At 39.1% G+C, this 15,438-nt stretch overlaps 1 protein-coding gene across 2 annotated transcripts in view; it reads right to left on the minus strand.

The window, feature by feature from the left end:
* Positions 1-15,358, minus strand: part of BICDL1 (BICD family like cargo adaptor 1) — a 103,562-nt gene extending 88,204 nt beyond the window's left edge. For both annotated transcript variants that reach the window (XM_044921117.1, XM_044921116.1), the window contains exons 1-2: positions 14,930-15,358; positions 7,203-7,418 (exon numbers count right to left, since the gene is read on the minus strand). In XM_044921117.1, coding sequence (XP_044777052.1) covers positions 7,203-7,418; positions 14,930-15,358 — 645 coding nt within the window. The remainder of the gene's footprint in view (positions 1-7,202; positions 7,419-14,929) is intronic.
* Between the last annotated feature and the right edge of the window lie 80 nt (positions 15,359-15,438).

Raw genomic sequence — 15,438 nt, forward strand, 5'->3', positions numbered from 1 at the left:
TAGCCCTAGAAAGGAATCAACCTTTATGACACCTTGATTTTGGATTTCCAGCCTCCAGAACTGTGAGACAATACACTTCTGTTGTTTAAGCTACCCAGTCTGTGGTACTTTGTTATAGCAGCCCAGCACACCAATACAGCTTTCTACAACCTTCTAAAATTTTTAAGTCATCTTGGCTCTTCAGTCAAGAATAAATGTTAGGATTTTTTTTTTTCATTAAAAAAAATCCATAGAGCATTAGAAATCCATGGGGAAATAAACAGTGTTGAGACAGCAATCCACATAGAAAGCATAACTGGATTCCTATGTCATATCACACTACAAAGTTAAGGTCTAGATAAAGATCTAAATGTAAAAAGCCTTAAGTTTTTGTAATTAACATGGGAAATTATCTTTATGACTTGGAAAACAGGATAAAGCAGAACACAAAAGAAGAAATCATAAAGGAAATGATTGATAAATTTGACTTCACTGAAAGGACACACTTCTGTTCAGTAAAAGACTCCATAAACAAAGTGAAAATATAACAGTATTAAGAACTTGTAAAAACACACTTACACACCAGTAAGAAAATAGGTGAGGATACAAATAGGTGATTCACAATAAACATAAAAACAAAGATGCCCAACCTCACCAGCAATTCATGAAATAAAAATTAAGACAATAAAAATTCAAAAAACTCACAGCAGTAAAAATTCCATTTCACATACAGGAGACTGATTTTTAAAACCGGACAGTAACCAAGTGTTGGTGAAGATGTGAACAATCACACCTACTGGCTCTCACACACACTGCTAGGTAAGAATATAAATTTGTACAATTTTGGAGAGTCATTTGGCGATATCTCATGAAGCTGAAGAGGTCTTTACTCTTGGACCAAGCAGTTCCACTCCTAGATTTACAAGAGTAACTCAAATATATGAGCACAAGAGGAAAAGGTACAAGAATAGTCACTATAGGAAAGTGTGTATTAATGGAAAATTGGGAAAAACTTAAATGTTTATCAACAAAAGAATGGAAAATATATTGTACTACATTTGCACAAATAATAAACGACTGAAATAAATGAACTAGAGCTGTATTTATTAATATAGGTCAATCCCTAAAACATAACCTTGAGCCAAAAGAATGAGGTATAGAATGATGTGAATATGATGCTGCCATTTATTTAATGTTTGAAAAGTGCAAAAAATTATTATACATTGTTAATGGATATGGTATACATAATGGAATACATATGTTCATATACATGCACACACGTGTGCATGTGTGTAATATAAACACATGAATAGGAAGAAGAGTAAATGGAAAAGTGGAGAAGACATGAGACCCTCAAATGTTCTCAATTACGTTTTATCTCTTTAGAAAATCAGTATGACAAAATATTAAGATTTTACAAAGGTGGATTTGTATTATTCTCTGCAGTTTTCTGTGTGCTTCAAGTATGTCATATTTTTTTTAAAAGATTTTATTTATTTATTTGACAGAGAGAGAGCATGCGCAAGCACAAGCAGCGGGAGCGGCAGGCAGAGGGAGAGGGAGAAGCAGACTCCCCACGGAGCAGGGAGCCCAACATGGGGCTCGATCCCAGGACCCTGGGATCATGACCTGAGCCGAAAGCAGATGCTCAACCGACTGAGCCACCCAGGCGCCCTGTTATGGTTTTTAAAATGGAAAATGCAAAAATCTATATAATTATCCAAAAATTATAACCCAGTACATAATAAACAGTCACTAAGGATATATATATTCAGCCCTGCAGTCTGAAGCCCTGACCCCTTGTAGAGAAAATGGGATTAGGATTAAGCATATGGGTCTGCTGTTGGTAGGATTAGGGGTGAGGAAAGGACAGGGGAGAAAAGGTACAGATGATATTTCATGTATAAAACTGCAGGGAAAAGTGTAAGAAAATTTCCTAGCCAGTTCCTACAAACTCTAGAACTATGTTATTTCGGGGAAGGAAAATTTTAGTAGTTCCTGAGCCATTTTAAAGCCTCCCTGTCTTTTCTTTTAAAGAAGAAATCAATCATTTTTCCTATTCTTTGGTCAACAAGCGCTCAAGTCTGACCTTAGTGTTTACAAGGACGTGTGAGCAGTGTTTTATTAGTACAAACTGTGAAAATGACTTAACTCTTACTGAAGTTTCTAATACTACTGAGATTCATTTTGAAAATATGTCAACTGCTTCTGAAGGCTGAAAAGGCTAAAGAAGCTTGTCATTACTGACATGATTATTATTATGAACAAGACTGTTTCTATACTGTCCAAATCACTATTTTGACTTGCTGCCCTACAAGCAAACTGTAAGAACTTTCCACAGTGCCTAAACTGTGGTATAAACTGTAGCAGGTCAAATTAGTGAATGATCACTTTAGAACACTTTAACACTGATCAAAACACTGTTATCTTTGCTGCTGCTGTTGGGGAGAAAATCATCTGGGGGCTCTGGAGGAGTCTGCTGTAATGCTATTGAAAATTACTGTATTAGGTATGTATCAGAGGGAATCTCAAAAAACCTCCATTTTAAGTTTTACATGAAAATACTCCTCTTAGGCGACAAGCATGGCCCATGTCTCTCCTCTTCTCTTCCTGAAAGCAAGGCACACTGTATTCTTTCTACTTTTGAGATAGGATAAGTGTCTAGCATGCTCTATTAAACCCCACTGTAGGGATGCCTAGGTGGCTCAGTCAGTTAAGCATCTGCCTTCGGCTCAGCTCATGATCCCAGGGTCCTGGGATCGAGTCCTGCATCGGGCTCCTTGCTCAGCGGAGAGCCTGCTTCTCCCTCTGCCTGCCTCTCCCCCTGCTTGTGCTTTCTCTCTCTCTCTCTGACAAATAAATAAAATCTAAAAGAAACAAAAACAAAAACAAAAACCCATTGTCAATGCCATCATGGTGTTACTTTCTAACTCAGAAAGTGAACTACACTTTCTCTAAATATGTCAGCCTGAGTTTCACAAATATGAAACTCACAGAATTTTAGAAGCTAGAAGAGAATTTAGAGGGCATTTTGTCCAAATGAACAAATAAACTCGAATAACAGTATCCCCAGATATATGAAGCAGTGTCTAGGGGATACGAGACACCATAGAATGAACCTGACTCAATTCCTAGAAGGATCATTTTTACTCAAATATTTCTGAATAGAGATTTAACTGCAAGACAAAACATTTTCAGGCACTAATATATGCTGGGGATACTTCAGATTCTTCTGCCATCAGGTTAGAATTCCAGTGTTTGACCAGATGCAGAAATCCCCTCTATGTGAAGAAGACATGATAATTATAAATCATGGCTACCATTTACTGAGCACTTACAATATGCTAGGCACTGTGGTTAGAGTTTTACATATATTATCTCATTTAGTCCTCCTAACACTATCAGGTAACAGTAATAGTTGTTTGTTTCTATTTTACAAAGGAGGAAACTAAGCTTAAAAAAGGTGAAAAACTTTCCCATGTTCACCCAGCTAGTAAATAGCAGAGCCGGTGTTTGGCCCAGGGCTGTCTGGCTCCAAAACCTATGACCTTAATTGCTGCCTCAGAAATCTGAAACTGAGGCACAGGAACCGTAAGTCTTAAATTAGAAAAGCCTTAAACAAGCCATGTGCCTTTCTGTCCCTCAAGTTTTCCCAGCTACAAAATTGGAATACCTATCTCTTCCTTCATGATAATGAGGATCCAGAAGCTCATGGGTTATATATGCCCACAGCATCCTATTTTAGAGCTAAAAAGAAGCCTGGTCACATAAAAACTTGTACATGAATGTTTATGGTAACCTTATTCCTAACAGCCAAAAAGTGGAAACAACTCAAATGTCCATCAACTAATGAATAAGCAAACTGTGTTATATCCAAGAATGGAATATTCTTCAGCTGTAAAAATAAGGTATTGATATATGCTACAATGCAGATGAACCTTGAAACATCATGCTAAGGGAAAGAAGCCAGTCACAAAGAATCACATATGTATGATTTCATTTATATGAAATGTCCAGGACAGGCAAATCCATAGAAACAGAAAGTAGATTAGTGGTTACCAGGGGTCAGGGCATGGGGTAGGGGGTTAGGAAGAATGGACAGTGACTACTAATGGGTATAGGATTTCTTTCTTTTGGGGGGGGTGAAATGTTCTATAATTAAATAGTGGTGATGGTTGCACAACTCTGAATATATTAAAACCCAGTGAATTTTATACCTTTAAAAAGTAGATGTTATGGTATGTGCATTATATCTCAATAGTGCTGTACTTAAAAAAAACAAAACCTGGAGGCCATGGTGGCAAAAGAAATATACTTAAAAATACTTTGAGGGTACTTGGCTGGCTCAGTCTGAAGAGCATGCAGCTCTCGATCTCAGGGTCATGAGTTCGAGCCCTGCATTGGGTACAGAGATTACTAAAAAAATAAACTTAAAAAAAAAAAAAACTTTGGACAAAAGTATCACAGAAATATTGTACTACACTTTAGACACTATACATTTCATGCTTATAACGGCATGTTATATACACCATAAAAAAGCCTGGCCTACCTCTGCTGGTTTTCTTGTCCACGGGGAATCTTAATTCACTTCAAAGTACTCAACTCCTCTAGTTCCTGAATATCCAGTTAATAAAATGATAAAATACAATCTAAACTGGCTATTGATGGAAACCCCAGGGGCTTGTCCTGCTTAAAAAGAGAAAGGGAAAAAAAGCCACAAAACTCACCAAGGGCCTACATTCAAGGCCAAAAAGGATAACAAGAATCTAGATCTAGTGGAAATGTTATCTTCCTATATCCTTTTGGGAACAGCTTATCAGGATTTTCTACAGAGAAATTAGGCAAAGGAACCTCAACTATAAAAGTACTATTATTAAAACAACCCATCAATAGACGAACCATGAGAGATGATGGACTCTGAAAAATAAACTGAGGGTTCTAAAGGGGAGGGGGGTGGGAGGATGGGTTAGCCTGGTGATGGGTATTGAGGAGGGCACGTTCTGCATGGAGCACTGGGTGTTATGCACAAACAATGAATCATGGAACACTTCATCTAAAACTAATGATGTAATGTATGGGGATTAATATAACAATAAATATTTTGAAATTTGAAAAAAAAAAACAAAAAAACAACCCATCAACATTCATACACTGCAGCATAACAAACACATTATCTTACTTTCGTTTCAACAACACTTGTATAAGGTTTGGATTTTTACCCCCATTTTATAGGTAAAGAAAGTGAGGCACAAACAAGGTCATCCAGTCAACGAGAAGCAGAGTCAAGATTCAACATGCATGTAAATTCCAAGGTCTCTGCTCTTCTGCTATGTCATGTTAATATTTGCTTTCTCCCTTCATCTCTCTTGGCCACCTATCTTTCACCAGATCAGAGAGTGGAGTTGAGTCTGTTTCTGCTCACATTATTTTGTAACATGAACTTACCCCCAAGAAATAATTTCCCCTTTAATTGTTCTGGTTTGCTGTATTCCCTGCATAGATGTCCATAAGAAACACTGGCTCAGAATAAGTATTAAGTCAATGCTGTTGAACAAATAAATAAATCTGGCGAGGTGTATCCAGTTAGTTTAATCTTTCATGAATAATGAATAAAGACTCAAAACCTAAAAAATCTTACAAAATCCCTTCCCAGTTATTGCAAAAGGTTTTAGAAAGGAGTCAGAAATGTTGCTACTGAACTGGCCTTGAAATGACTTCTCGAAGAACTGTCCAACTCTTCCCTTCCAGCCAATCAAATGATGATTAAATCCCTTAGATGGGAAGCCTGCAGGCAAGATCTTTAGCTCTACTTATCATCTGGATTCTCACCTTTCACATGAGTTGACATTTCCTGCAATTAGCTATTTTCCAAGTTATCAGGCATCTCTTTTTTCCCTTCCTTCTTCCTTCCCTCTCTCCCTCCCCCTCCTTCCCACCTTTATTCCCACCTTTATTCTCCCCCTACCTCATCTCCCTTTCTCTAGTGGGAGCATTTACCTCACACTTCCTAGTGAAGCACAAAGGTACCCATGGGAAGCAACTATGACAAACTAATGAAATAACTTCACATGGTATTACCCATTGAATTAGTGGAAATGCCAAAAATCTACCATGTGCTGCTCTAGCTAAGCCTTCTCCAAAAACCTAAGCATGACCTATGGGATGAGATCGGACTAGAAGTTCTTTTTTTCCTCTGATAACTGAAGAATTAATAGTTTTATTTTCAACACATAAGAAGGACTGAGGTACCATAGTAAATCCAGCTCTTAATTTTCAAAAGTAGGTGGATTTAAAGACCAGGGCATTAACAACATTCCTGCATTTGTTAAAAAGGTATGTTCTGTATTTAAATTAGATTTCTACCTATTCAGCCCTCAAACTCAAACTTGCAAAGATTTCATAGTCTTAACCTTGGTTAATTAATACTTTCATGACACCACCCTATAAATGTACAAGTAAAGAATTTTTACTTAATATGAAATAAAAAGAACAAGTTTTAAACACAGATACGCATATACCTCCTTTCACATTTAAATATGAAGAAATGTACATTCACAAATGTAACATCAATGAAAATCTTTAGCTCTAGTAATTTTCCCTAAGCTTTTCAGTTTAAGGATGGCACCATTTAATATTTGAACTAAATGCATTAACATAATTTTACCCATGACAGACTTTCTCTAGGTAAGGAATCATAAACTTTTTTTTTAAAGATTTTTTTTATTTATTTATTTGAGACAGAGAGAATGAGAGAGAGCGAGCACATGAGAGGGGGGAGGGTTAGAGGGAGAAGCAGACTCCCTGCCGAGCAGGGAGCCCGATGCAGGACTCGATCCAGGGACTCCAGGATCATGACCTGAGCCGAAGGCAGTCGCTTAACCAACTGAGCCACCCAGGCGCCCCAGGAATCATAAACTTTTATAGCTTTCTGGAATGTCAGAAATCATTAGGCACAATTCTTTCATTTTATAAATGAAAAAACTCCCAAGTTAAGCGTTTGTCAAAGTCTCAAAGTCTAATGACAGGTAAGGATTTTGGCTCCTGACTCCTAGTTCACACAGCTAAAGTTCTCATTAGGTGAAAAATATTCAACTTGTTGATATCAACACCAAAGGCAACAAAAATCAGAACTCCTATTACCATATGTATGACCAACATCACACAGCAGCTCTGGTTTCAACTTTCAGTATTTTTGTACCATAAATTCTTAACTTGTGACTTACTCTGCTGAGTTGATCCAATAACCTCTGGTTCTGTTCTGATAATTCCTGGACAGCCCGTGTTTTTTCTCGATCTGCTTCCCGTAGATGAACCTGCTGCCTCTCCAACTCATCCTGAAGTTGTTTCACATCACTCTCCAGCTCTGACACGCGCCCTTCCCATTCCCCTTCTCGGTTCTCAAATCGTCTTCTTAGTTCGTGTTTCTCTTGTTCTAAGTGCTGGGTAAGAAGCAAAGAGGATTTAAAAACTGTTCAAAATTCACAGCCTTTTGCTTTTTTCTCTTATCACACTTTCCTAACTTTTCTTTTTCCCAGCCAGTCAGCACAACAAAACACTCTGCCACATGGGAAAAGTTGCCTATTTCACAGGTACAGAGACATTCCTTTCTTGCAAAGTAGGGAAGGAGTTTGGCTTCACAAAGAAAATGCCATTCCTATTTAAAATGCTTAATATTACTACGTTTATTCTTTTTCTTGAGAATGGGATTGTGGACTTAGGAATTCACTTGAAATTCAGCAAGTCACCGAGTTAACTGGTGAACTATATACATTTAAACAACTTAAAACGAGTCCTTAAGGCTTCTTTTGGAATCATCTATTTTGCTTGACATAATACCAGGCACTCAGAATCAAAGAATTTTCAGAGATGGAAAGAACTCCAGAGATCCTTCAGATTAACCATCTTTTTTTTACAAATGAGGTAACCGAAGATAAGAGGTCAAGTAACAAGCTCAAGGTCAATACTAGTAAATGGCAGAGCTGGGATTTGTGTTTAAGTCATTGGACTCTGTTAGTGCTCTAAATCACAATTCAATAAATATTTGTTGTGATATAAAGCATTATATTTTGATATCAAGCAAGTTCAACTTCAGATCTGCTTAAATCATGGCCTATTAGCCTTGTACATTTATTTCTGATCCATCCATTCTTTTTTTTTTTTAAGATTTTATTTATGTATTTGACAGAGAGAGACACAGCGAGAGAGGGAACACAAGCAGGGGGAGTGGGAGAGGGAGAAGCGGGCTTCCCCCCCCCCCCCAAGCAGGGAGCCCGATGCGGGGCTCGATCCCAGGACCCTGGGATCATGACCTGAGCTGAAGGCAGACGCTTAACGACTGAGCCACACAGGCGCCCCCATCCATTCATTCTTAAGTACCTATTATGGGTCAGCCACTGTGCTGGGGACACAGTGAAAAGTAAAACAGACATGTCTTTGCCTTTATGCAGCTTTCTTTCTAGTGGGAGAGACTGATAAAAGTAGGGAGTTGTGTGTGACAAATGGTATGCAGTAAAAATACAGATGGCTTGAAGTAGCAGCTCAATAAAAAAGGGTTCTTTTGAAGGAAATAAGAGTATCTTTTTGTTTCTGTGAGACAAATACGGATGTCTCTTTACAGAGGCAAGTATGCTCTACTTGAAAAGCATATTATGTACAAGAAAGCAAAGTCTATACCCCAAGGAGTATATTAAAAAGAAGTTAAAGCAATGGTCCTCAATTCGGGGGGGCTCTCAGAAAAGCCCTGATAATAATTGCTGAAAATACACCCTCCTGGACCCTAATCCCAAAGACTGTGATTAGTTAAGAATGGGATGAAGGCTAGACATGCATCTATCTATCCATCTATCTGCCTATCTATATTGGCTCTACAGGAAATTCCAATGCACTGAAGGTTGATATCAAGCACTGTGATAGTTTCAACAAGCTAAGATGAGCATATGAATCTTCTTCAGAGTGGTCAGTCATCTTTTCTACTTGGGAAGCTACGCTCTTATCCTATCCAAGTTCTCACTCTTTGAATATTTTTTGGAATGCTTCTTTTGGGAAGCCTTAAGGGCCAGTGTACACTTATACATGAAAATGAAAATCAGTCCCGTTATTTCACATCTAATAAGAGTCTAAAAAAGAGATCACCCCACTTCATCCTGTCATTTTATTCCCCTCTTTTGCTCTGAATGACTTGTTGATGTTTCTTGAAGTAGAATTTATCCCCAAAAGATGAAAATATACCATGACTGAGCAGTCAAAATAATGTGCCAAAAGATGAAACCAGTGAAATGAAAATTCTGATCACATCAGCAAAGGCAATTTTTACTATAATGTATGGCCTCCCAGGTTGACCACTTCTGGGAGATAACTCACTTGGATATAATCACTCTACTATATTTGTTGAAAAAGTCGCATTATAGTTATACTTTATACAGCCTCAGGTTGGAGCATGCAGGGAAAGGAAGGACAAGGGAGGGACTTCTACTCATCAGCATGAGAACTTTCTGCTCTACGCTTCCCTCAACATTGCTAAACTCCAAAAATGAAAATGTTTTAGTCACCGTAGAGACTTCAGAAAGATGAAATGCAGAAACAAATGCTAATTGCAATCCTAAAATTGTGATACTTGGTTTTATTCAGTTTTTCCAAAATGAAAAAGATTGAGCAGAAGGCAACAACAAGAACTCAGTAATCACACTGTTACTGAGAGGCCAGATAAATTAGGCTTGTGTTCTAAAAGAACAGAGAGACTTAAAAATATTCAGCAAACAGCTGTTAGTGAACAGCCCAACCAAGCAACTAAAACAATCCAATCCACTTGGAGTTGGGGGACGGTTTGAGACAGGTGGTGCTGATCAGTCTATTCTGTCCTTATAGTTCTTTGATCACGTGACAAACTTCCTAATTCAGACTTCCCTGAACACTGGAAAAAATCAATCAAGACTTTGCTATTAATGAACGTACAGAATTTAACTTTTTGTTTACTCAAAGAAAGGTTTTCTAGCATTGTATTTTCAACTAAGTGAAATTAACCAGTAAACTCTAGGCAGCATATTGGGAAGTATGGAGGTCGGGGTTCTATGTTATTCATTTTATATGTTATATTTATTTTATGTTACGTATTATTTTAAAAGTTAATATCTACACCTGAAACTAATAATAATGTTACATTATATGTTAATTATACCTCAATAAAAGAAGGAAAGTTAACATCAAAACTGTCAAGGTCATCAAAAACAAGAAAAGTCTAAGAAAATGCTACTGCAAAGAGGAGACTAAGATAGGAAAACTAAATGCAATGTATTCAGGATGGGATCCTGGAACAGAGAAAAAAAAATAGGTAAAGGCTAAGGAAACCTGAATAAACTAAGGAGTTTAGTTAACAATGTATCCATATTATTTTTTTTTCATTATGGCAAGTGTACCATAATATGTTAATAACAGAGGAAACTGTGTGCATGGCATAATGGAGACTTACTGTACCATCTTTCCATGTTTTCTGTAAATCTGAAACCATTCTTAAAAAAATGTTTATTGAAAACTCTGAAAAAATAAGAGTTAATATCATTAGCCCACCTAAAATTGGTTGTTACAGAAAATGGATTTCTGCAAAGAATCAAAAAAGCAACACCATTCTCCTAAGTCCAAGATATACAATGAAAAAGTACTAATTTTTAAGTGGACCAAGCACTGAACACAAGGACCTCTAGGTTTACCTCCCCAAATCTACTAGTGACTCTCATTATGTGATAATTTTCACTTTACTTGTTCTGCCCTTTAAAAAAACTGTACTAGAATCATAAGAATTGGCCTAAGGAAGGAAGAAGAAAATGTAGTTGAGGGAAAAGACTACCTTTGCAGTAAGAGAAAATTCACTCTAAGCTAGAATAGGAAAAAAGGGGATCTTGTATGTTAAAAATGTTTTTAAAAACTAAATATTTAATTTTTGAAGAAAAAAGTATATAAATAAATCCAAGTTAATATCTTAGTTCATATTCTGGGAAAAAAACTAAGGACCTAGCTGGATATAAGATTTGAAAGCAAAAGGGCGGGGGTGACTGGGTGGCTCAGTTGGTTAAGCCTCTGCCCTTGCCTCAGGTCATGATCTCAGGGTCCTGGGATCGAGCCCCCCCATCAGGCTCCCTGCTCAGTGGGGAATCTGCTTCTCCCTCTCCTCCCAGCTTGTGTGCTCTCTCACTATCTCTCTCTCTCAAATAAATAAAATCTTTTAATAAAAAAAAAAATAATAAAAGCAAAAGGGCTCACTGTAGATGCAGATTAATTTTTTAAAGTAGGCTCAACCCCCAGCATGGAGCCAAGCCATAGGGCCTGAACCCACCACCCAGAGATCAAGACCTGAGATGAGATCAAGAGTCCAGTGCTCAACAGACTGAGCCACCCAGGTGCCTCCAGAAGAAATAAATTTTTAAAAATAACTTTAGGAGTGGGGCACCTGGACGGTGCAGTCAGTTAAGTGTGGGACCCTCAGTTTTGACTGGGGTCTGATCTCAGGGTCCTGAGATGATGGGAGTCCTGCACAGGGCTCCAGGCTCAGCAGGGAGTCTGCTTGGGATTCTCTCTCCCTCTCCCTTGCCTGTGCCCCTCCACCCCCACATTCTCTCTAAAATACATAAATAAATCTTAAAAAAAATAAGTTTAGGGGTGCCTGGTTGGCTCAGTTGGTGGAGTATGGGACTCTTGGTCTTGGGTTATGAGTTTGAGACCCAGAGCGCGCACAGAGATTACCTAAAAAATAAAATCTTAAGGGGCGCCTGGATGGCTCAGTCAGTTAAGCTGCTAACTCTTGATTTCGGCTAAGGTCATCGTCTCAGGGTCCTGGGTTCAAGCCCCACATTTGGCTCCATGCTCAGCAGGGAGTCTGCTTCAGAATTCTCTCTCCTTCTGCATCCCCCACCCTGCCCTCTCTCTCTCCCTAAAATAAATAAATCTTTATTTTTTTTAAGATTTTATTTATTTATCTGTCAGAGAGAGAGCACAAGCAAGGGAACAGCAGGCAGAGGGAGAAGCAGGATCCCTGAAGAGCAAGGAGCCTGATGTGAGACTCGATCCCAGGCCTTGGGATCATGACCTGGACCAGAGGCAGACGCTTAACCGACTGAGCCACCCAGGCATCCCAAGAAGTAAATCTTTAAAAAGAAATAAAATAAAATCTTTAAAAAAAATAACTTTAGAACTCTAAGCATATGAAATATAATTCAGTGAATGAATAAAATATAGTCAATTTAAGGGTGGAAAAAATGACCAAAATCTTCCAGTCTTTCAAATTAAATTAATCTTCAGAGATTACTCTGAGATATACAGGTAAAAAAAATTCTGTTAACCTTTAAACCATTATAGACTTTAAAGAATGTGCCTTTAAATGAGAGCGCAGTATAAAATCAAGACTTTATGTTTTAAATGACAAAACAAAATCTCAGGTTTGGCACACAGAACTGGAAAGCTATTCAGTATTAACTAATGAATAGGTAGAAAAAAATCTTGACAATGGCTTGTCCGTCCTGAAGTTAGAAAGGTGCCAATTTTGAAGTGGTAAGGGAACAGAGGGGACTAAAACAAGACCAATCTCATTATTTAACAATCAAGCCAACATTCTCTCAGAGTCCACTCATATGTTAATCTTTCAAAACAACCTGTGAGAAAATGTGTTTGACTCCACTCACAGTTTGTGGAAAATTACAAATGCTTTTTAAAGTAAGGACTGGTCCTCTACTCTTAAATATTTAATTTAACTGAAAATATAGCAGAGTGATGGTGTTAAACTTAAGACAGTATTTTGTCTAAGCAGACATTCTAAAATGTAGGCTGCTTAAAAAAATATACTGTGAAGAAAGTTCATTGCAGGTATCACATTAAATAGTCCTCTATTAGGTTTCAGTCAATTAACAAGAATTCAAAGAATTAACAAGGAACTAATGACAATATCTTCATGAGATATTTTTAAATGTACTTTTTAAAAAACCCCAAAATTTTTAATGATAATCTTCAAATATACCTTGAAGAAATAGTGTAACTAAACCCTCCAATACTCATCTTCAGTAATGATCAATATTAGGCTTTTAAAAATAAACAGTTTAAAAATGTAAGTATACATAACATAAAATTTACCATCGTAACTATTTTTAAGTGTACAATCGAGTAGTGTTAAGTACATTCACACTGTGGTGCAACCACAACCTCCAGAAATTAGAATAAATTTTTAACACTAGAGTTCATATGGTAACCTGTAGAGGAATGAAGATTTTAGAAACTAAGAGCTTTAAATTATTTATTATTGTCTATTTGGTCAATAGCAAAAAGTCAAAGGTAATTTATTCTTTTACAATAGAACCTTTCTTGTTACACAATTTTTAAATCTTTTTTTTTTGTTGAAGAAATGTACAAAGGCTCCACATGGAACCCAGGATGTGTGTAACTGCACACTCAAGATTACTCTGAAATCTATCAGTAATCAAACTGACTGATATGATGTTCCTTTCAAGTTAGCTGTCTCTTCAATCAAGTCCCTCACTGAAGGAATTTCAAATCACAAGTATAAATCTCTGCAGCAGTACTTTTACATAGAGTCATGTAACCGAATCGCATTTTAAAAAAAAGACACCCTTTTATTTCTAGACCTCTACTTCAAGTGAAAATTAAACAATTCAATTCATTGGGTTGCTTTTTGGCAGTCTACCTATAGGTTTCACAAACCACTTTTCAGAGAGGTATCTCAGGGGTTCATCGACTGGCAGACCTAGTTAACAGGCCAAGTGAACTACAGGGCACTCACTGGTTTCCTTTTTTCCCCCCTGATTTACTTTTGGTAGGTCGCTAGACTACAAACACACTTAAATCTTATTACAGAAAAGTTTCTGAATCTACATTCTGACTGTTCAACCAGTAGCAGAGATATGGAAGCAGACTAGGGTCAAATTCAGACTTTATTCAGAACTGTACTATTCTCTTGTAACTAAGAATAAAAAGAACTGGTTGCAACCAAACTGGGTAACAACAGTAAATGCACAGGCAAACAAAAAGAAGCTCCTCTCCACTGCCACAGATGCCCCCCACCCCCTTTTCTAAAAAAAATCTCTAATTTAGAAAGGCTGGCATTCCATACCACTTTCAAGGCCCTTTTCCAGTAAAGGGCAAGAAAACAAACAGGCATAGCTCTGAGAAAGACTTTGGTCCAGAGAATTGGCAGAAATTTTACAGACACTTTAAGAGGTATTTATAACAGTTAAAGTAACATGGTTCTCCTAGGTTGCATGTGGCCATCGAATTGCATGCATGAGGCCCGAACACAGAAGCATACTGTTTAAATACAAAATACACATAAATGCCGAGGTCCAAATTAAATCCACTACCAACAGTCACATGCTGAGCCCAGGCTTGCCTGATTTCTGCAATGGAACCACATTTCCTAATCCCTGAGTATTTGAAGGCTATATAAAGCTCCTTTAGGAGCACTTGTTTCCCACAACTCTGAGCTGCCGGTAAGTTAAGACAAGGGCATCTGGAGGCCTTAACGCCAAAACTGGAAGGCTTTAGGCTAACACCCTGATTAGAGATTAACTACTCTGAAAACCTGGAGCATATTTTAAATGCTTCCCGACTTTCTCATTTCTCTCTGTGCAGACATCACCTCAGCGCTGTATAAATTAGTCATACTGTAAGCTCTATTTTAGATGCCGTGTACAATACATATATAGAATGGCCCACAGCGGGGCTGGGGCTGTGCATGGACCCATTTACTGAAGTCAGGTGGATTCAATGTTGCGCTGGTATGATAACTGAAAACCCTCCAGCCTTCCAGTAAAGGGCAAGGCCCTCCCCCTTAGGTGGTTTTCTGTTGAGGCAGCGTGAGCAAGGAAGGAGTGGGGTGGGTGAGTGGCTCCCGAAGCTGCCCAGGGCCAGGCGGGCTCTCCGTGCTTCCCACCTATCCCACGAGGGACGTCCTCACCTCCAGCTTGTCTGTCAGCTCCTTGTGCATCTGCTCGTACTGCCGGCTCATGTCCTGGTTCCTCTCGAGCAGCGCCTTGCCCAGCCGGGCCGCCAACACCAGATCCTTCTCCTTTTGCCGGATCACCGACAGCAGCTCGGGATCCTGGGGGGGTGGCGGCTGCAGTCCGGACCCCTCGGCCGGAGGCCCGACCTCGGCCTGAGAATGCTCCCCGGGGTCGGACGGCCGTTCCCCGGCCGCCAGCAGCGCCAGCTCCTCCTCTAACGCCAGTTCCAGCTCCCCGGGGCCCCCGGGGAAGGAGACGAGGGCAGTGGCGGCTGGACTCCCGACTGCGTCCGCGACCGCGGCGGGCAGCTCCATGCAGCAGGCGCTGTCCGGCTCGGCGGGTGCTGAAGCGCGGCCGGCCAAGCCCAGGCAGAAGGCGGACATGGCCCGCGCGCGCGGAGCCCGCAGCGGTGCGGCCCGGCCGGCGCGCGCCAGGCTGCAGGGGGGAGGGGCCCCGCCGCGCC

The sequence above is a fragment of the Neomonachus schauinslandi genome, chromosome 14 (genome assembly GCF_002201575.2).
Source record: "Neomonachus schauinslandi chromosome 14, ASM220157v2, whole genome shotgun sequence".
In the NCBI taxonomy this organism is placed as follows: domain Eukaryota; kingdom Metazoa; phylum Chordata; class Mammalia; order Carnivora; family Phocidae; genus Neomonachus; species Neomonachus schauinslandi.